Below are 21,000 nucleotides of genomic sequence, written 5' to 3'. Positions count from 1 at the left end.
ATTAGATACAGTCACCTGGGAGCCTGAGGTCTGCTTTCTCTTTGCTAAAAATTATGGAGATTAGCAAGCATTACAGAGAGGCGTTACAGGCTACTAACCCTGAATGAGACATCCTCTTCCTGGGATGGGGCTGAAAGTGAACTCAACAGAACACAAGTGTCCAGGCGCCCGACGCCCTGCCCCTCTCCTGCCCCATCGCCTCCACTGCCACCCTCTGAAACGGTCTCCAGACCCTGCCTGCTGTGACCCATAGCCTTGCGGAGCTACAAGTGCTCACAAAGGGGCTCAGCGATGGCTGTGTCTGAAAAGAGGAGCTGGAAGTGGACGGGGCAAGCCTTTAAGTCCCACCTAAATTAAGGGGTATATTTCCAAGTGCTCTGCGCAGCATCCTGCTGGTGAAACCCAGGAGGTACAAGTGAGCCTTGCCGGGAAAAACCCGTTTCTGCTTCCAGCCCCCTGAAGGCTGGCCAGGCGCCAAACCCAACCCCGTGGGTCCCTACATCTTTGTACAGAGCCGGGTGGAGGCCAGGCCTTCTCAGAGGGGGCTGAGAACCCTGGGCTGGCACCTGTGGCAGGGAGAAAGCAGACTGGACAGGAACATGGGCACCAGAGCAGCCAGGGTCTGCTTACGAGAACACTGAGCCACAAAGAGAGCGACCTTCTGAGGTCTCGTGGCTGGTAACGGGCAGACGCAAGATCTGAACTCAGCACCTCCTGACTTCAGGTTTCAGTGTGCCGACCCTGGGCCCGTGCAGAAAAGCCTTCTCTCATACAGGGATATTGTTCTGAAACCAGAACGGAGCGAAAAATCAGAGTCTAAGGCTTAAAATTCCCCTTGAGAATCTCTTAAATTGCCCGTAGCATGCAGTACTGCAGCATACTTCCTCAACTCTGACGCAGCAAGCCTCCCCTCCAGCGGAACACCAGAGGAAGCGGGGGGCTTGCCTTCAGGGCCCATGACACACAGAAAAATACGTATCAGTAACCGCTGGCCTCACACCTGCCTGTGCGTGGCCGGATTTACATAAACACAATGTTGTCTGACGGGGCTGCCCACCCTTGAAACAGCTCTCTGTGAAAGAACTACCTGCAGACACCAGTTCTATAGTTCTGCTCAGTGAAAAACAGTCTGTGCATCTCCCCGAGGAATATGCACCTGGGTGTGTCTACACGGAGCGGGAGGAAGGTTGAATGACCCTGGCTCATCTCCCAGCTGTCTTGGGAGGTGTGCAGGCTGAAGGCTGTTAGGCCTGATTTATAGCAGAGGCCACCAAGACCCAGAGAGGGGAACCGCCCTGCCCTGAGTCACAGCCGTAAATGGCTGAGCCAGCACTTGAGTCTAGGTCCCTGGACCCTCCAGTCATGGCATGGGGTTAGGGGCAGCTCTGGTATCCCCAATATCTCACATTTCAGACCTGGCCTGAGCACACATGTGGGCTGTAGGTCAAGTCAAAACGCAACAGGGCCACACTTCAGAAGGCAGCATGGTGGGTGGACCAGAGCAGGAAGGCTGCCGCTGCGCCACCGTCTGCTCCGGGGCTTCCTGTGCTTCCTCTGCTGGGGGCCTTTGCTCGCACGGACATTTGCTCAAGCACAGGGTGTGGCTGGACGTGCCACGGAACAAACATCCCCAGCCCTCAACCAGTGACTGCAAGTTTGAAAGCGTTAGTTGCTCAGTTGTGCCCGACTCTTTGCGACCCCATGGACTGTAGGCCACCAGGCTCCTCTGTCCATGGGAGTCTCCAGGCAAGAACACTGGAGTGGGTTGCCATGATCTTCCTGACCCAGGGACTAAAGGTAAGGCCTTTTGAGAGCAGTGGCTCCGGGTGGGCTGCCGTCTATGGGGTCGCACAGAGTCGGACACGACTGACGTGACTTAGTAGCAGTAGCAGCAGCAGCGGCTCCAGGCTGTGCTCTGCTGACCCCCAGAGGCCTCTAGCAGAGTGGAGCCCCAGCTGCCTGCAGAAGGAGCTGGTTTTGGTGACAGGCTCTTAGGGCTGTCTTCCTTCCCCACGCCCCTCCCAGGGCTTCCTGGGATCACCTCCTACGTGAGATTCTAGCCCATGAACCCTTATCTCAGCAGCTGCACCCATTTACAATGCTAAGGCTCAGAGACGGCCTCAGATGCTGATCCCATGTAACATGATTTGGTTTGGTTTTTCCTTCAACTGGGCTTCCATGGCGGCTCAGATGGTAAAGAACCTGCCTCCAAAGCAGCAGGCAGACCCAGATTCGATCCCTGGGTTGGGAAGACTCCCTGGAAAAAGGAATGGCTACTCACTCCAGTATCCTTGGCTGAAGAATTCCATGGACAGAGGAGGCTGGTGGGCTACAGTCCGTAGAGTCACAAAGAGTGGAACAAGACTGAGTGACTGACACATACCTCCCTTCAATTATTGAGGCCAAGAGAAGGTTTTCTGAAAGAGAGCCAAATTCCTGGCATGCTGCTCTTTTGGTTGTGTGCCTCTGTCTATCCCCAGAAACTGTCTACACATACGGGCTGCTGGAAACAGTGGCAGACTTTATTTTTTGGGGCTCCAAAATCACTGCAGATGGTGATTGCAGCCATGAAATTAAAAGACGCTTACTCCTTGGAAGGAAAGTTATGACCAACCTAGATAGCATATTCAAAAGCAGAGACATTACTTTGCCAACAAAGGTCCGTCTAGTCAAGGTTATGGTTTTTCCAGTGGCCATGTATGGATGTGAGAGTTGGACTGTGAAGAAAGCTGAGCACCGAAGAATTGATGCTTTTGAACTGTGGTGTTGGAGAAGGCTCTTGCGAGTCCCTTGGACTGCAAAGAGATCCAACCAGTCCATCCTAAAGGAGATCAGCCCTGGGATTTCTTTGGAAGGACTGATGCTAAAGCTGCAACTCCAGTATTTTGGCCACCTCATGCGAAGAGTTGAGTCATTGGAAAAGACTCTGATGCTGGGAAGGATTGGGGGCAGAAGGAGAAGGGGACGACAGAGGATGAGATGGCTGGATGGCATCACTGACTCGATGGACATGAGTCTGAGTGAACTCCGGGAGTCGGTGATGGACAGGGAGGCCTGGCGTGCTGTGATTCATGGGGTCGCAAAGAGTCGGACACGACTGAGTGACTGGACCGAACTGGACTGCACTGAACTGTGCTACCGAGGGCAGGGCTGAGCGAGAAACTCCCTGGGTGACCAGAGGACTGTGGAGCAGGACAGAGCGGCCGCATGGCCAGGGTCGGAGTCTCCCAAAGGGCTCCTCAGAGCAGGTGTTCCCTGGGGAGAAATGGATGCTGTGTGGTATCACTTTGCCCATTGTTTGGTAACACAAGTTTCTTAATTGCAGGACATCTCAGAGCCTTTAAGGAATATGGTATGACACTCCAAGAAGGGGACGTTCTATGCAGACCGATATGGCCTGGGAATGCTTTCAGACCAAGATGGTCTAACGTCCCATGAGACACTGGTTTAAGAAACAGTGGCTTAGCTGAAAGAGTCCTCCATTAAGCAGGTGACCCTGGGCAAATCATTGTACCTGAGTCACTTGCCCAAGATCACTCTGCTGAGAAAAAGAAAGCTAGGATTTGAAGAGAAGAATGAACAAAGGGAAATGAGAGAAAGAAAAGAGGAAAAAGGAACGAGTGAGGGACAGTGATGGAGCTGTAGTCTCTGAGATGCTGAGACCCACCTGCAAAGGCAGGTTTTCCTGTTTACGCTCAATACAAAAAAAGAGGAAAAAAATGACACGACCGTCTTTCCCTTGGGCACCGTCAGTTCAATTGCTATCAATTACTGTGGCCTCCTGCATTTATTGATGACCAGGTGACTTTTCTGCTGAGTCACTGGCCGTTACGTGACCTATCTATAACGCTGGTGCATCTGGCTCATATCTCCTTACGCAGAGGTTTACAGTTTGGAGGTCTGTAAAGGAGGCGGCCACCTGCAGGGAAGAGATAAGCCTGAAAGGCCATGGGTGCCCCGAGAAAAGGCGACATTCCAGAAACAGACTACTCGGGTTCAAATCCCACCTCTGCTGGCCAAAGCCAGGTGATGTTGGGGAAACCGTGTCACCTCTTTGAGCCTCAGTTTCCTCCCCTGTGAAATGGGCATCTACCCCCAGGGCATTCTTGGGAAGGGCCAGTGCAGTTACAGCTAAGCGCAGGATCTGCAGGATAAATGTCAACCTTTGTAATCATGACCACATGCTGAGATTTCTGCCCAGGGATACCAGGTCAGGTTCAACTGTTGGGATCCTGGAAAATGGGGCTGTCTTAGAGGCCAGACCTTTAAGGCTCCTCCTGAGTGTTAGGGTTCCTGCCTGTTCCTGCTGTCCCTGGGTGCCACGCAGCCCCAGAAACCTGGACAGATCCTAGAGAAGGTCATCTGTCCCTCTGCACAGTGAGTGAGCCCCATAAGCCCTGGACAACAAGCCATCAATAAATCGTTGCTGAGTTGTTCAGAATCCACCATCAACTGGAAAGACAATGAGTGGACCTCTACGGATACTCTGGTGTTCGGGGCAAAAATGGCTTGCTAGACAAGTCAGCAGCAGCAGCATCTGCTTAAACCAAGCAAATGGGCCACTCTTCTGCAAGACTGCTCAGTACCATGAGTCTGCTGCTGTGCATCAGGAGTTGATAGGAGAAAGGGAGCAAGGGTAGGGGTCTCCTGGACTAACTGATCAAGCAGCTGGTGGGGTAAGACTGGCATGGCATCTTTGGGGTGGTGGGTGGTCTTGGGAAGAACCAGATATGGCAGTTTTAGACCGGGCTGCGAGATCTCGAGCCGGACATCTGAGCCTCAGTTTCCACATCCATACAGTGGGGTGGCTCCTCTCCCAGTGGGTCACTATAAGGATGAAATAAGACACTGGATGTGACACTGCCTGGGAGTGTCCCCAGGGCAGCTGGTCTGAGCTGAGAAGCAGAGTCACCAGGGAGACCTCGGTGGAAGGCATCATTCATCACCCGGGGGAACTGCAGGAGCAATGGCTTGAGGGGTGGGACCAGTAGCCGGTGAGTGACTGACCAGTAGCCTGAGGCCACACAGTTTAAGCCAGGACTGAACCTGGCCCTGGCTGCCCTCAGTCCGATGCTCTTTCTATATTCTGGGGTCCCTCGGCAAGGTAGGCTGAGCAGGGGTCCCTCAACTTATCACACTGTCTCCTTTGAAGCTGGGGTCCAAGGGAAGCCCAGAAAAACAGCGGGTGTTTTCAGAGTACTCACCACATGCCTGGTGCTGTGCTAAATGCTTAATCCCATCAGGGCAAGAACCACATGAAAAGGTGTGATTACTAATCCCCCGTGTATTCATGACACCATGGACCACGCAGCAAAACATGGCATAGAATGGGGGGAATCTTCAAAGACAGAACTCCTTGGTCCCAAATTGGGCTCCTCCCCTTTCCAAGTTAGGACCTTCGATAACTTCCTTTGCCTTTCTGAGCCTCCACTGACTCACCCATAAAAAGGGTGTAATTCTCCATATCGTTCAGTCATGTCCGACTCTTTGCGACCCCATGGACCGCAGCACACCAGGCTTCCCTCTCCAACACCAGCTCCCAGAACTTGCTCAAACTCATGTCCATTGAGTTGGTGATGCCATCCAACCATCTCATCCTCTGTCGTCCCCTTCTCCTCCTGCCTTCAATCTTTCCCAGCATCAGGGTCTTTTCCAGTGAGTCAGTTCTTCCCATCAGGTGGCCAAAGTATTGGAGCTTCAGCTTGTAACCATATCGGGTTACAAGGATTAAATGGAATAACCATGCAAAGCACTTAAGTCATGCCTGGCAGAGAGCAGACTCAGCAAATAGTGACAGGTAATAATTCCATCATCATCGTCATCATTGCTGTCAGCTGTATTGCTATGCTCTGACTCTGAAGGGTGAGACATGCTTTTATGATGGGAGTCTTCACTGAGCCATAGCTCACTGGAGTCTCTGATGAGCAAGGCTAAAAGAGATCCCAGAGAGTGTCTATACACCGTCATTAGGCAAGTCTTTTCCTCTCTGAGCCTCAGTTTCCTCATCTATAAAATGGGGTAACGGCGCCTACTCCATGGAATCACTGAGATGAACAAAGCTTAGCATAGGACCTGCCCCTTGTAAGCACGGGATAAATGTCAGCTGCTGTTATTACTTATGGGAAACAGAGGTCATAAAGAGGGGAGGGCTTTCGCACGGCCAACCTGAAGCCAGTCCCTTGGGGGTTCCAGCTGCCTCACACCTCCCTCCCGAATCCTGGGGCTGGCGACAGGAATGCCTTCTAGCATCAGCCACTTCAGGGGTTTGTGGCTTTTTAAAATATAGTTGTTTACATCCCACAGCAGCTATTCCAGCTTAATGAATGAATTCAATATGCTCAGAAAATGCAGAATAAATCCTTGCCTGTGGCCCAGAATAGGCCGGGCTGAGGCAGCTGTCGGGCAGGGAGCCAAGCCACCAGCTGGGGCCTGTGGCAGAGGAAGGGTGGGCGCAGGACAGGGCCCAGGGGGTACTGGCCTTAGGGCTGTGGCTGTGCTAGGGCTGTGCTGGGGCTGTGTGGGAAACGTCTCTTGATCCCAGAGCACCAGTGCCAGGGTCTGAAGCTGGCACCTGGCTGATGGGGACACTGAAGCCCCAGGCCTTGCTCAAGGGGCCACCACACCTCTGCTCACAAGGGCTCTTCTGTGTGATGCACCCTCCCTGACTCCCTCTCAGTTTGGGAGATTCGGTTCAGGGTCTCAGGTCCTAGGACCCCTTGGGGAGCGGACCTTGCTGAACTTTGGGTGTCTCCTGTCTAGAACTTTCTCCTGGCATCTCCAATGCACCTGTCTGGGTCTCCCTCCTTGGATCAGAGGGGAATTGTGTCCTGGAAAGTGAGGGTGGTGGTGCCGAGGGTTTCCCGTTGGAGGCACAGAGTAAAGACAGGAGAGGAGGGGAGAAGGGAGCAGTGGAGAGAGAGGAAGGGGAGAAGGGGGGGGGGGGTAGGGGGCGTGTGGAGGAGGGGGCAAGGATGGGGAGGGGGAGCAGTGGAGAGAGAGGAAGGGGAGAAGTGGGAGGGAGGGGGCACGTGGGGGAGGGGGAGCAGTGGAGAGAGGAAGGGGAGAAGAGGGGGGGAGGGGCGTGTGGGGGAGGGGGAGGGAGGGGCAAGGATGGGGGAGGGGGAGCAGTGGAGAGAGGAAGGGGAGAAGTGGGAGGGAGGGGGCGCATAGGGGAGGGGCAAGGATGGGGAATGGGGAGCAGTGGAGAGAGAGGAAGGGGAGAAGTGGGGGGGAGGGGTGCGTGGGGGAGGGGCAAGAATGGGGGAGGGGGAGCAGCATGAACTCAGCAACGGCCGAGGTGTCCAGGGGCCCAGACTCTTGCCCAACATCCCCCACGGCATGTGAGGGTGCTGTGAGCAGACCTGCATGAACAAACACCCAGGGTGGGGAATCGCGCTGTGTTCGTGGAAACACTCAGCCTCAGACACACCCCTCTGGTCCTGCAGGCCCAGGAAACCACGCCTCCAGGACGCCCAGCCCTACCCCGCCTCTACAGACAAGGATGCCCTTGGGGGGTTGCTGTTTACAACCCCCCAAGGCAGGAAACTGCCCAAAGGCCCATCAGCTGGAGAAGTGCCACGGACAAGCCCCGCAGCCAGTGGAGAGAAGACCGGCGCCGCAGCGTCCCGCCAGCAGCGTGGTCTACCCTGCCCAGACAGGGAGAAGCAAAGCGTGTGATACGGGGCCACTGTGAACCTGTTTCTGAGCAAGTAACGGCGCCCACCCACCCACCAGGGCGACTGTCACAGGCACAGCTCACGCTCGATCTCAAGGGCCAGAGGAGGTGGCCTGCAGCTGGGACCACAGCAACATGGCCGGGCCGCGTACTGGATTTCTACGGCCACGGGGAGGACTCAACCTGCTACTGTTCCAACCACTGACGAGTCTATGACGACTTCCGACCAGAATGTTAAGAAAAAAAGCCAGCCTGTTGGGGCACTGGAACCAGCCTGGAGCACACGGTCATGGTGGACACATGACCCAACACGTCTGTCAAATCCCAGAGAAGATACAACACTGAGCTGAACCTCAGGGTAAACCAGGAGCTTCAGTTAATAACTGTGTGTCAGTCCTGGCTTGTTAGCGGCACTGAACGTCACCTTTACACCTTAACAGTGGTCAGTTTCAAGGGCAGGAGGATCAAGGGATGGGGAGCGACCTGCTTCTGACAGTCTATGTTCATTTGTACAGCTTCCATTTTTCACAAGAAGACAGCTTTACGGTGTTGCTTGTGCAGTTGTTTAAAAACAATAAAAAAAAAGGGTTAAAAGTCTGCATCAAGTGCTTGAATATACACTGACTGCTTTGCACTGACAGCATTGCTATTACTGCTCCCCTTGGCCTTCTGGGGTCCTGCCTGGGCTTGAGAAGTGTCAGGCTGCCTCCTCCTATCCGAGGACAGACTGCCCTGGCTGCTGCATGTTGGGGGTCCTGGTAGAAAGTGGGGGGCTGGGCCCTTGTCATTGCTGCCATTGTCTTTCCTTTCTGTGGGCCCCTCGGGGCTCCCCAAGTTACAGCCCCATCTCTTCGGGGTCTGCCACCTTTATCAGGGCAGGCAGGAGTGGTGGCCTATCGGCAGCCTCCCTCCATCATCCCATTACGGGGCCTGCCCTTGGTTTATACATGGGCCTGAGTGTGTTGTATGTCAGGCAGTGGGGTCAGTGACAAGCAGACTGATAAATTCAGTGATTGACAGATAAGTTAAACCTCCCATCAGCCTTTAGAGCCGAAGGAAAGCAGGCAACTCAGCCATCAGGGCAGACACCACCCATCCTGGTTATTATACTCTAGATTCTGAACATTACTGTCATTTTATGGAGTCACGAGGGACAGCGGGCAGAGTGACAGCGTCTCAGACTTTCCAGGGCGGATGTGTGTCATCTCTTACAGCTATGGGGCCACAGGGATTGGAGAGGATTGAAGATCAGCCCAAGCCAGCGTGGCAGACTCAGGCTTTGAGGGGAGATACTGCAACAGGGAACAGATTTTCCATTAATAATAACAGCAATAATAACAAGGGTCATGCTGCTGCTGCTGCTGCTGCTAAGTTGCTTCAGTTGTGTCCGACTCTGTGCGACCCCATAGACGGCAGCCCACCAGGCTCCCCTGTCCCTGGGATTCTCAAGGCAAGAACACTGGAGTGGGTTGCCATTTCCTTCTCCAATGCATGAAAGTGATAAGTAAAAGTGAAGTCACTCAGTCGTCTCCAACTCTTAGCGACCCCATGGACTGTAGCCCACCAGGCTCCTCGGTCCATGGGATTTTCCAGGCAAGAGTACTACAGTGGGGTGCCATTGCCTTCTCATTGAGCTATACATATTCAAAACGAATACTGTAGTCCTCCCAAGGACATGGGGAGGTGACACAATTATCCCCAATCTTCAGATGAGGACACTGAGCCTCAGAGGTCAAGAGGGTCACAGATGGCAAACTAAGACACACACGGGTCCACCTGCCCCGAGCCCACGTCGGGAGCCTCGATTCCTAGCTCCTCTGTCTCGCATTCCCTTCATGGATGACCTTGCAGATGAAGGGAGACTGCAGGCTGGGACGGACCTGAGAAGCTGCTCTGAGCGGCGAGGTGGAGGTCCCAGGACAGGCCAAGGGAGGACTGGGCCAGGTGGGCGGCCTTACAGAGGAGGGGGGCACTGGCTGCGGAGGCAGACAGGGGCTGATTCCAACTGTGGCTGCACCAGGTGATGCTGTTTGACCTTGGCGGTCTCACATAACCTCTCTGAGCCTCAGTAGCCTGCACTGCCAAGTGGGAATTCCCTCCCTACCTGTCAGGCTTGCTGGCCTTTGAAGCTGTGACACAGAGCGTGGCGGTAGTCACCCTGTGTGACTGACTGAGAAGAGGGGAAACAGCTTTCATGCTGGTCTCTGGAAGCTTCCGTGGAGCCACCAGGCCACGAGGAGGCCCAAAGAGGCCCCCGGGAGAGCCCTGAGTTCTGAGAAGCAGAGAGAGAGAGGCACCTGGCCTCCCGGCCACTCCGCCCCCACTGTTTCTGCGTCACCACCTCTGACCACAGCCCAGCCAGGCCCTCCTATACTGCAGACCCCTAGGAGCTTGGGGCGACGGTAAGATGAGACTTGAAGCCATGGGGCTTGCGGCTGATTTTTTCCGCAGCACGGTCGCTGGCCCAGTCACAGAGTTGGCATGTGCTAGAACCCTCACGTTCCCGAGCCCCAGTCTGCGTCACTCCTAACCACTCTGACCACTACCCCACACAGTCCTTGGCCCCCAGAACCTTCATCAAAGCTGTGGAAAGAGCACTGGACTGAGAGTCCAGAACTGGACTCTGGCTCTGAAGCTGCTGTTCACTAGCACCGAGAGGTCACCATGTGCCCTAAAGCAAGGAGCCACACCCCCTGAAGGCTTGAGTTCTCTGCCCAGTATATGGGCCTCAGGATCTGCCCAACCCGACTCCGGCCCATGCAGGGGCAGGCAGGCACTGCCGCAGTGGAGACCACTGATAACAAAGCGCTCTGCAAAGCCAAGTGCTGGGGCTGGTGGCACATCCCATGTGCCAGGTGGGATGCAGTCTTGTGACCAGTGACGTAGAAGGCGGGTGGGGTTTTACCATTTTACAGGCACAGGTCAAATCACACAGGCTGGTTCCACCCCCTGCAGGGCCCAGGGTGTCCCTTCTTCCCACCTGCCTCCTTGTCAAGTGGGCTCCAGAGAACATCCGTTTGCTGCCATTCAATACACACGGGGGCTGGCTGATTGCTCCATGGGCCACATTTTGCCAAAGAAAAGAAACTCGAGGTTGGATACATGGTTCCCTGGTGGCTCCTGAGGGATGGCCCGGGCCATGAGTCTTGGTTAACAGCTAACCGTCCCTGTGTCAAATCACCCGGGGTTTTCTGCCTGCCATGCCGAGGCAGCCCCCAGGGCCCCTCCCGCTGCCTTCCCAAGGGCTCCATCAGGGACCGTGAGCCCGGGAGACAGAGGCAGCGGCGGCAGCGCAGAAAGATGGAGGGATGCGGCCTCTTGACAACGGACTGGCTGAGCCGGGAGCCACCTGGCCTGTCCGTGGGAGGAGGCCCAGAGCCCCAGCATTTCTAGCACCTCGGCCATGGGTGAGACCCTAGACAGCTCTCCGCCACCCTCTCTCCCTCTTGAGGAGGATGTACAGGTGAGCCCTGGAACTTGGCCAAGGTCACACACAGCTAAACAGAGGCTGAGCTGAGATCTGAGCCCAGGACCAGCTGACTTTGAGCTGCCTGGGTCCCTGTGCCACCACATTCTGATGAGAAATGTTCTCTCTGATGCTGCCCAGGGCACTGCTGGTGATGGTGACCCAGAGTCTCACGGCAGCCAGCCTCCTGAGGTCAAGAACACCACGTCACAGGGGCTGAAGGGACTGAGGAGGCAGTAGGGGAGGGCCACAGTGGCAGCACCCTGCAGGCACTCAGGGGTCAGGGGAGGTTTAAAGGGACTCCCCCAAAACAAGGAGGGTCAGACGAGCCCCCAGGAGTGTGCTGGGACTGGCTCCCTGGGGAGAAGCCAAACTGGGCAGGAACCACGAGTATGCAAGGACCACGTGGCTACATGAGGGCCTGGGCCCCCATGGAGGGGACCAAGCCGCCAACACGTGCTCAGGGGCCTCTTACGGGACCACTGGGCCTGGGAGCTGCTGCACAGGGCTTGTGGCTGGCACCTGTCATGAATGCGCCTTTGCTCTTTGCAGTTCCAGGCACACCGCTCCTAAAACCCTTGGAATCTCTGAAAAGGTGATGGTGTCTTTTGTCTGTTAAGGAGACGACCAGTGGCTGGGGGACCCTAGACAGTGTCAGGACAGGGGCTAATCACCCGAAAGACCCAGGCATGACTAGAAACTGGGAACTTTCAGTTCCATTCCCTCCAGGGAGGGGAGAGAAGAGGCTGGAGATGGAGTGAATCACCAAGGGCCAATGATTTAATCAATTACACCCATGTAATGAAGTGGATGCTTCTGAGCTGTGGTGTTGGAGAAGACTCTTGAGAGTCCCTTGGATTGCAAGGAGATCCAACCAGTCCATTCCAAAGGAGACCAGTCCTGGGTATTCTTGGGAAGGAATGATGCTGAAGCTGAAACTCCAATACTTTGGCCACCACATGTGAAGAGTTGACTCATTGGAAAAGACTCTGATGCTGGGAGGGACTGGGGGCAGGAGAAGGGGATGACAGAGGATGAGATGGCTGGATGGCATCACTGACTCGATAGCTGTGAGTTTGAGTGAACTCTGGGACTTGGTGATGGACAGGGAAGCCTGCTGTGCTACAACTCATGGGGTCCCAAAGAGTTGGACATGACTGAGTGACTGAACTGAACTGAATGAAACCTCCAGAAAACCCCCAACGAGGGGGCTCAGAGAGCTTCCAGGGTGCTGGGAGGCTCACACACAGTGAGGATGGAAGCCCCTTCTGCTGCCTGCCCCATGCGTCTCTTTCACATGGGTGTTCCTGAGCTGTGTGCTTTATAGCGGATGCTGGTAAGTCAAGCACCCTCTTAACTTTTGTGAGCCATTCCAGCAAGTTACCAACTTGAGGAGGGGTCTGTGACCCATGTCTGAGGTGGTGCGGTCTTGTGGGACTGAGCCCTTGACCTACACGAACTCAGCGTCGGGAGTGGATTAAATCGTAGGACACTCAGCTGGTGTCCAGAGAGTCAGAGGATTGCCTGGTGTGAGTAAAAGCCCACACCTCTGGTGTCAGAACTGTCATGAGTAAAATAGCTCAGGGTGCCCCAGAGAAGACCTGGGACCCTGAGAGGACAGAGGTGTCCCATGTGTGGAACGGCACATGGGGCCAGGGAGGCAGCGGATGTGGTCCCAGAGGCTGGGCTCAGCGCCTGGACAGACTGGGTCCAAATCCCAGCTCTGGCTTTAGCTGCGTGCCCTGGGCGATAAGGATGAACCTCTCTGGCAGACCTCGGTCTCCTCATCTGTAAGATGGGTATCTTACAGTTCTAGCTCCTCCCAGGCTGCTCCAAGGTTGTGCAGCGACATCACATCTGTAAGCATGAGGCCTGGGAAAACAGGTCACTTCTTCATCAAGGAATGACCCAACCAGCCTATGCAAAGTCTAGGGCAGGGAGACCTCATTCTGGAATACACCAGCTGTCGGAGGCCAGGTGAACTACACTGCTCCTCTTACAAAGCTCCTCACTGTGCACCAAGTCCTGTGCTCTCAGCGTTGGCACCAACTCATTTAACCCTCACGACAAGCCTACAAAGTGGCTGCCATCACCACCCCATTTTACTGGGGAGGAAACTGAGGTTCAGAGAAGCCAAGCCAGGAGGCTGACTCTTTCCCACTGCGCTATCTTTCCTTGCTGCTGCTGCTGCTGCTAAGTCACTTCAGTCGTGTCCAACTCTGTGTGACCCCATAGACGGCAGCCCACCAGGCTCCTCCATCCCTGGGATTCTCCAGGCAAGAACACTGGAGTGGGTTGCCATTTCCTTCTTCAGTGCATGAAAGTGAACAGTGAAAGTGAAGTCGCTCAGTCATGTCTGACTCTTAGCGACCCCATGGACTGTAGCCTACCAGGCTCCTCCGTCCATGGGGTTTTCCAGGCAAGAGCACTGGAGTGGGGTGCCATCGCCTTCTCCTTAACGGGTTATTAAATGAACCAAATCACATCAAAAGTCACAAGAGGCACAGGCACTTCTGAAAGCAGCAAACGCTAAACCAATATTAGTGGCAGTTGTCATTACTGCCATCACAGTTCAAAAATCCCGAGCCCAGTTATAAGGCCTGAAATCTCCCCACAGGGACAGATACGGTTTTTAAAAACAGAATCAGGACTTTCAAAACAAGTTAAGGAAGTCAGTTGTGCTGGGAGGAGAGCATCATTTTAATGGGGGAAAAAAACCTGATTAATGGAAATGATTCTTAATATATTTCAAAATGATCTGTTATGACACAAAGTCAAGACATTTATATACAACTTTGAAATTCTTAATAGCTGATTTCAGAGCAACCTATTATGAAATCTTCCAAAGCAGAATATATTGTAAGTAAATCACCGGGCAGGCCTCCCAGGCAGACTGACGGCAGCTCCTCTTAAAATAATTTATAAGGTGGGATGGGGGAGGCTGGCAGGAGTTATTGCCATAATCATGTATTAATAAAATATTTATAAGTGACTTTCTCTTTTATTGTTACAGGTATGAGTTCCGAGCCCACATCAGAGGGGGTGCCCCGTGAGCCCCAGGGAGATAAGAGTCAGGCATCAGACTTCTCTGGTGGCAGCTTAATAGACCAGGGGCTCCCTCAGCCTCTGTCCTGTGGCATCAGAGGCAGAGCGGGCTCCAGTGTGACAGAGGGACCCCTGTCTTGCCCTCTCCCTAGGCTTTGCTGAGTGCCGGGAGGGAGGGAACCAGCCTGTCTGAGTTGAGTGCAGCCGAGAGGCCCATGGCTGTGACACCCTGGAGAATCAGCTAACCCAGGCTCAACAGCACAATCTGCTTAAGGACTGCCCTGAGCCGGAATCATGAACCACCTGTCCACCACCCCCGGCGCCTCACTCCGTATCTACCACCCCATACATGTCCCCGGTCCGTCACTGCAGGCACCTGCCTGCACCCCTCTGCTTTCCTGGCTACTTGAACATGCTCAGCTCAGGCATGGGGCAGGCTGGAGGGGCAGGGGTAACATGCCCGGGAGCAACTTTCAAGCAGGCAGAAGCAGGTGGTGGTGGTGGTAGATCAACATCCTGGCTCCCTCGCCCCTCGGGTAATACACAATGGGGAGACATGCTCTTCAGAGGTTTCCAGAGGTCCCTCACTTCCCAGAGTTAGTCCACTTGAAATTTTATTTTTATTTACTTATAAAAATGGTTAATATGTTTATTTGGTTGCCCTGGCTCCTAGTTATGGCACAAGGGATCCTCGATCTTCATTGCTGCATGCAGGGTCTTCAGCTGCAGCATTTGGGGTCTTTAGTAGAGGCATGATGGGTCTTTTAGTTGAGACATGCAGGATTTAGTTCCCTGAGCAGACACTGAACCCAGACACCCTGCCTTAGGAGCTTGGAGTCTTAGCCACTGGACCACCAGGGAAGCCCCTAATTCACACCTTAACTCCGCAGCATCACCCACCTTTCCTTCCTTCACTCCTCTCTTGGTTCCTCCTGATATCCCCTCCCCCAAAACCTACTGCACCCAAGTCTTCATCTCAGGGTCTGCCTCAGGGGAGCCCAGCTTAGTATAACTTTCTCTTTCTTATTCCATTCAATCCTCACACCAACCCCAGTCTTAGCCCATTGAAAGAGAAGCCTCTGAAGCTTGGAGAAGTTTGCTTTTTAACTCACATCTGCCTCACTCAAGGGCCCATACCCTGGGGTTTACCGCACCTGGACCTTCGGAGCCTCAGTCTTCCGTTCTGTAAAACAGGTCTGTTTCCTTCCACACCCCCTTCAACCTACAGATGCCTGTGCCCCAACTCTAAATCTTCAACAGCTCTTCAGGTCTGAACTGCGCAGTGGCATCCCTCACCCCAGTCTGTTTACAAAGCTGTCTGATTTGCAGACAATCAGGACCCAGAGCACGCCCCGTGGCTGATTTTTGGAAAAGGCAAGTGGCAGTTGTTTTCTCCATGTTTGTACAGTCAGGCATGCCTGCCCTTGGCCTGAACCAACTGTGGAATTGCCACCTTACCTATTTCTGACTCAGCATAACCCCTAGAAATATCCAAAATCAAATCAGCGCACCAGTACATGAGGCTCAAGAATATGATAATCAAAAGGACAGGCCACAGGGCCCAGGGGGATGGTGGTGGAGAAACCATGTGCCGCCATGTTCCAAAGAAGTCCGCTGCCCCCAGGGGAAGGGCCCAACACCTGCCAGTGTCAGCACACAGCTCCAGAGGACAGGCACAGTGCACGCCTGTGTCCACTCCACAAGCCTGTCCCAACTGGATGTTCTCGGCCCAAAGGAAGACACTCTCTAGAGGAAAGAGCTAGACAAGGACACGGTCATAACACAGGGCACCATAAGCCCCACGAAGGCAGGAGCTGCACTGCTCTGGATACTGACCATCTCCTTGGGACCTTTCACAGGGACGAGTGTGGTGGGGAGAGGATCCTGGTGAGGGAGGCGAGGAGCCTTGAATGCCAAGCCAAGGGATTTTACTCGACGGAGCGGCCAAGGGAGAGCCTCGGGAGGATTCTAAGCAGGGAACAGTACCACAGGTCTGTGTTCTAGAAAGGAGCCCAGTGCTCACAACAAGGGAGGAGCGAAGGCATCGGCAGTGAGGCTACTGCGATAACCCAGGAGAAAAAAAAGACTATCAAACTCTTAGTCTAAGGTGAGAATAAAGGACAGAGAAGTCAGGACAGGAATGCTATCACGAGAGTAGCTACAGGGAAAGGGGAATGACTGGAGGGGCAGGGGCAGTCAGCACCCCTTTGGGGTTCTCCCCCTTGGGAGGAGACCAACGGGAAGGAGGACAGTCAGCACACAGACCGTTCCGGACGGAAGCAAGTCTGGGAGGAGAAGGACAGCTGGGTCGGCTCAGCATACACAGCGGGAGCCTCTCCAAGATGTCTAGACAGAAACACGTCACCTTCAGTGCGTGGACCCAGCCTTCTCTCGCCTGTTCCAGGGCGTCTCTTTGCGGCACAGTGGCTACTAGCTACATGCGGCTATGTAAATGTATGTTAATGAGAATTTAATACAATGAAAACATTCCTCAGCTGCACCAGCTACAGGTCAAATGCTCAACGGCCACAAGCAGCGAGCGGCCACCCTACTGGAAGAGGAGCTCCCAGGCATCGCAGAAGTCCCACTGGACAGTGCTAGGCTACGAGGCTTACTTGAAAATCAGCTCTGCTTCCTTCCCAGCATGCCTGCTTCTGTAGCCGAGCAGAGAGCAGCCCCAGAGACACAGAAGACGACACACTGACACCGTCCCACCTCACAGACAGAAGGGCCTTGTCAGGCACCCGTCAGTGGAGACAGCTGGCAGTCCAGGTGAGCTCGGCTGGGAAGCACCTACCTTTGCAGGCCCCCGCTGCGCCCAGGTGGTAGATGGCTGCCAGCACCCGCCAAATGGCCCTCTGCTCTCCGTCTGAAATGCCCAGCGTCTCCATGGCGCCCTGGAGCTGGGCAAAGGCGGCCGCTGCCCTCTGCTTGTCTTCAGGCTGAGAACAAGGGGAGAGAGGGAGATAAACAGACCATCACGGTGGGAAATGCAAGCTCACAGCGGGAAGCGGGGCTCGGTCTCAGGGGAATGTGTGGACATTTTATGACCACAGTAAATTACCCACGATTAGCTGGGGAGTATCGACACACGGAACTCAGACTGCTGGGAAAGTTATAAAAATCATTTGTCTGACTTCGGATAGCGTGTGATTTTCATTCGTTCATGTGTTCATTCAATAAGATTTATTGAGGCTCTGCACTGTGCTGGACTCTGGGGAGGCAGAGATGAGCGAAATCCAGAACTTGACTCTGAGGACCTTTCAAGGTAGAAGTGGAAAGAGATGTAAAAACAACTAACTGTGAGACAGGCTAAGCGGGGGACTATGGGATCTCAGAGGAGGGCCAGGCTGATTAATCCTGCCCAAGAGAGTCAAAGAGACTGTCACAGAAGATGAGACAAAATTGTGAATGAAATCTGAATGGCAAATAGGCAGAGCTGACCAATTTGACAGAACAGAGGCCTGGTGGGCGGGGGGACAAGGAGAACAAAGGAGGACTCTGGAGAGAACAGGCAGTCACCTGAACACGGCCAGGGAACAGGGATTTCTGGAGTGGGGCAGACAGAGGAGGGGTAGAGACACGCATGAGAAGCTGGCCGGTGCCGACAGAGAAGGCCTCAAACCCCATGTTAAAGGGCACAGGCTTAAAACTCCAGCCACAACAGACAAAAATACACCCATGTTTCCATTCCTAGACCTGAAGCAGACATCATCAATCAATGAAGATCCCACAGTGGTCCAGACTCTCTTCAGGACACTCCCTCTTGCGGCCCCCACTAACTGACCTGCCTCAGCAACTGAGACAGATCCTGTCTGCCATCCCCAGGGCAAGCGGCAGGCAACCACCAGAGATTTTTCAGCAGGAGAGAAGAGAAAATGGTATGATCAGATGCTTATGGGTTGCAGAGTATCGCTTTTTCTTTCCCAGATTTACGGTCCCAATTATGTCTGATTGAATATTAAAATCAGTCTGAAACTCCTGCACACACACACAGCATTTGGCCAAGGAGACTCCACCCCTGAAGCCTGCTGGGTGGAAAGGCAGTGAGCCTGACGGTCAGAATTCTTTTGCAGATCATCTTCCAGCAGATAACGGGGAACTAACGTGCACCTGGCCTGCTCACAGAGCTTGGGTGATGAACCGTAAGCTGTCAAAGCTGGCAAGTCCTTGGATCTTAGGGATTCAGGGAGGGGACAATGCTTGCCCCAAGTCTCACAGCAAATTAGTACCAGATTCAGGGTAAGAATCGGGTTTTGCTGACTCCCCGCCCAGGCCACTTGTCCCCTCCACTCAAGCCACTTCTTCTAACTGGGAAAGAAACCTGCAAGGATCATCGACCAATTGGGACGACGTCAAAGCACACAGTGACATTGAGGGATGTGCTATAGGAATGTTTCAATTAATAGCAAAAGCATGTTCCACTGATCCATCATATTTCTGGGCCACCACAGGACCACAAAATCCCTAGCAACCAGGAACTCAACCTAGCAACCACAGCTGCTCCGCTGGAGCAATCGGAGGAAGGGAAGGCATCTTACCAACGTGCTCTTGGTTATTTATGAGATTTCAAAGTAGCAGAGAAAGGACACCAAAAGGACAGTGGCGACACATTTATTACAGCTCCCACTGTCAGCCACGAGCATCTGACTTTCAATTAGAGGCAGACTCCATCATCTGCCACTTAGCTCACACGAACAGAAGAATTAGCAAACTTCCACTGCAGCTGGCACGCATCTTCTCCTCTGCTCCCCGCCTCCCCCAGGGGCAGAGGGCTGAATGTATGTGCTTCTGATCTGAGACAGTTAGGATCAGGAGGAGGCTGACTGCTCCCTCAGCTTCCAGGGAGCCAGACACCTCTGCACAACGCCCTGACAAAGAGCCAGTCCTTCCTCAAAATCAAGGAAACGGAAATCAGGCAGGGCGGTGTGACAGACCAACTCACAGCCAGAAAGTCTACCGAGAGGAGGCTGGATACAGAGCAGGTGGTCCAGGCGGGCCGGAGTGGTGGAGCACCGCACAGCCAGGAGAAAGGTCACATCACTGGTCATGCGAGCACGTGCGTGAGCCCCACATGAGTCACAGGAGCCACATACAAAATGCCACGCCACCTGTGAGTCTGAGCCCTCTGGGAAGAGAAGTCAGGAGGATGAGGTGGGTGGGAAGGATGGTTCTGACCCAGTGGGGGCTCCAGGGAGCCTTTGCTGGAATGAGGAATGTTTTAGATGGTGATCCAGGGTGGGGTTGCTGCTGTGTGTAAGGATATAACCATAGCTGAGTGGTACACTGAAAATTAGTGCTTTTGTACACTTGACTGTATGGCTCAAATGGAGAGAGAAAAATCAGTAAAAAAAATTAAAGCCAACTCAGAAGGTGCCCAGGGTTTGTCCGATGCAATCAGACTCAAGGTCAACCCAAGATGGCGTGTCACTTAGAAGAATAAAAGCCAAGATGTTCTCTGCACATTCAACCAGGCTATGCTGAGAGCACCGGGAGGCTCTGACCATGCCAAGGCCAGACCCGGACCTGGGAGCGGACAGAATGACACACGCCCCCAGCTCTGTGCCCCAGAAGCGTGGCAGCACAGCCTCTTGCCCTTGCATTGCAGGCTCAGTTTCCACTACGTGGACGGAAACAACTGCCAACCCTGCTCCTAGGTCACTGTGAGGACTAAATGAGGGCCTGGTAAAGCACCAGCATGGTGTCCAGCACACAGTGGTGCTCCGTAAATCCCAGCTCAAGCCCACGCCTTTGCCCAGGCTGTCCAGTCTTCCAGGGACGCCTCTTCCACTGCTGTCCAGCAGCCCCGGCAGGCAGATCGCCGCGGCCTGTCCTGGGGGGCTCCTGGTCCAAGGAGTGGAGACAGGCAGACGACGGCACAGGGTGGGTGCTGGGCCTGGGGAGAGGTGCAGAGCCGACGTTGGAAAGAAGTGGTGAACAGAGCAAACAGAATCAGCTGGGAGAAGTGGGTGCTGGGTGGGGAGGCAAGGTGTCCTAGCGGAAGGGCATGGTGGAGGACAGGGCGTGCTGGGCGCCAAGTACCCCGAAGATGGACGTGCAGGCCTCTCTCACGGGGCCTGGGGCAGCGGGGACCCGAGGTCTGCAGCCGGGCGCTGCTCTCTGGGGGAGGCCCTGAGAGCCTGCAACTCAGTCCCCTGGGGACAAGCACCAGGTGGAGCCTGGGTCTCCCTCGCTTCACGGGGGTGTGCACCACACGCCCTCCTCCAGGGCCAGGGTGGGCTCCCCCGTGTCTCCACACCCCACCAACCCAGGAGGGTCCCCACCCCTCCACCCCTGGATCCGGAGCGGCTCTGGAGGGAAACACTGAACACAGCCTCACTTCATCTGCAAAAGAAACATCAGTGCCTGAACAGGGGGTGAACCTGACGGAGACCACAGGGAGGGCAGGATGGGTCCGTCCAGCCGGGGCTCCTGGTATCTCAACACTGCAGAGTCTGCGTCCTCTCCACGTGCCGAAAGCGCATGTAAGGAGGGAGGAGAGAAGGGCTGCCCTAGGAGCTTTTACCCTGCCAGGCAGCCTCAGTCTCTCCAACTGTCAGAGGAGGAAACTGAGGCTCAGAGAGGGTGAGACATGTGCCCAAGGCCACATGATGGGGACGGGCAGAGTCACCACACCTTAGATTCTCTATTCAGTCCCAACCCTAGGAGCAGACCCAGGAGCTGGGTGCTGCCCTACCCACTCCACAAGGGAGAAACTGAAGCTGACAGAGGAGAAGTGGCTCAGGGGTGCACAGCAGGTCACATCCCAGAACACACACGGCCTTCAGCAAGGGAACAGATCTGAGGCGATGTC

General features: G+C 54.4%; 1 protein-coding gene across 1 annotated transcript in view; it reads right to left on the bottom strand.

Annotated features, from left to right (window-relative positions):
• The window catches only part of MYO18B (myosin XVIIIB), a 227,280-nt gene that overhangs the window by 182,174 nt on the left and 24,106 nt on the right, over positions 1-21,000 (bottom strand). Inside the window, exon 11 of the mRNA XM_068989910.1 lies at positions 16,984-17,128. Within this exon, the coding sequence (XP_068846011.1) occupies positions 16,984-17,128 (145 nt within the window). The remainder of the gene's footprint in view (positions 1-16,983; positions 17,129-21,000) is intronic.

This window comes from Capricornis sumatraensis, chromosome 17, assembly GCF_032405125.1.
Source record: "Capricornis sumatraensis isolate serow.1 chromosome 17, serow.2, whole genome shotgun sequence".
Lineage (NCBI taxonomy): Eukaryota > Metazoa > Chordata > Mammalia > Artiodactyla > Bovidae > Capricornis > Capricornis sumatraensis.
The sequence above is the reverse complement of the archived record's forward strand: the minus strand, read 5'-3'. Positions and strand labels throughout refer to the sequence as shown.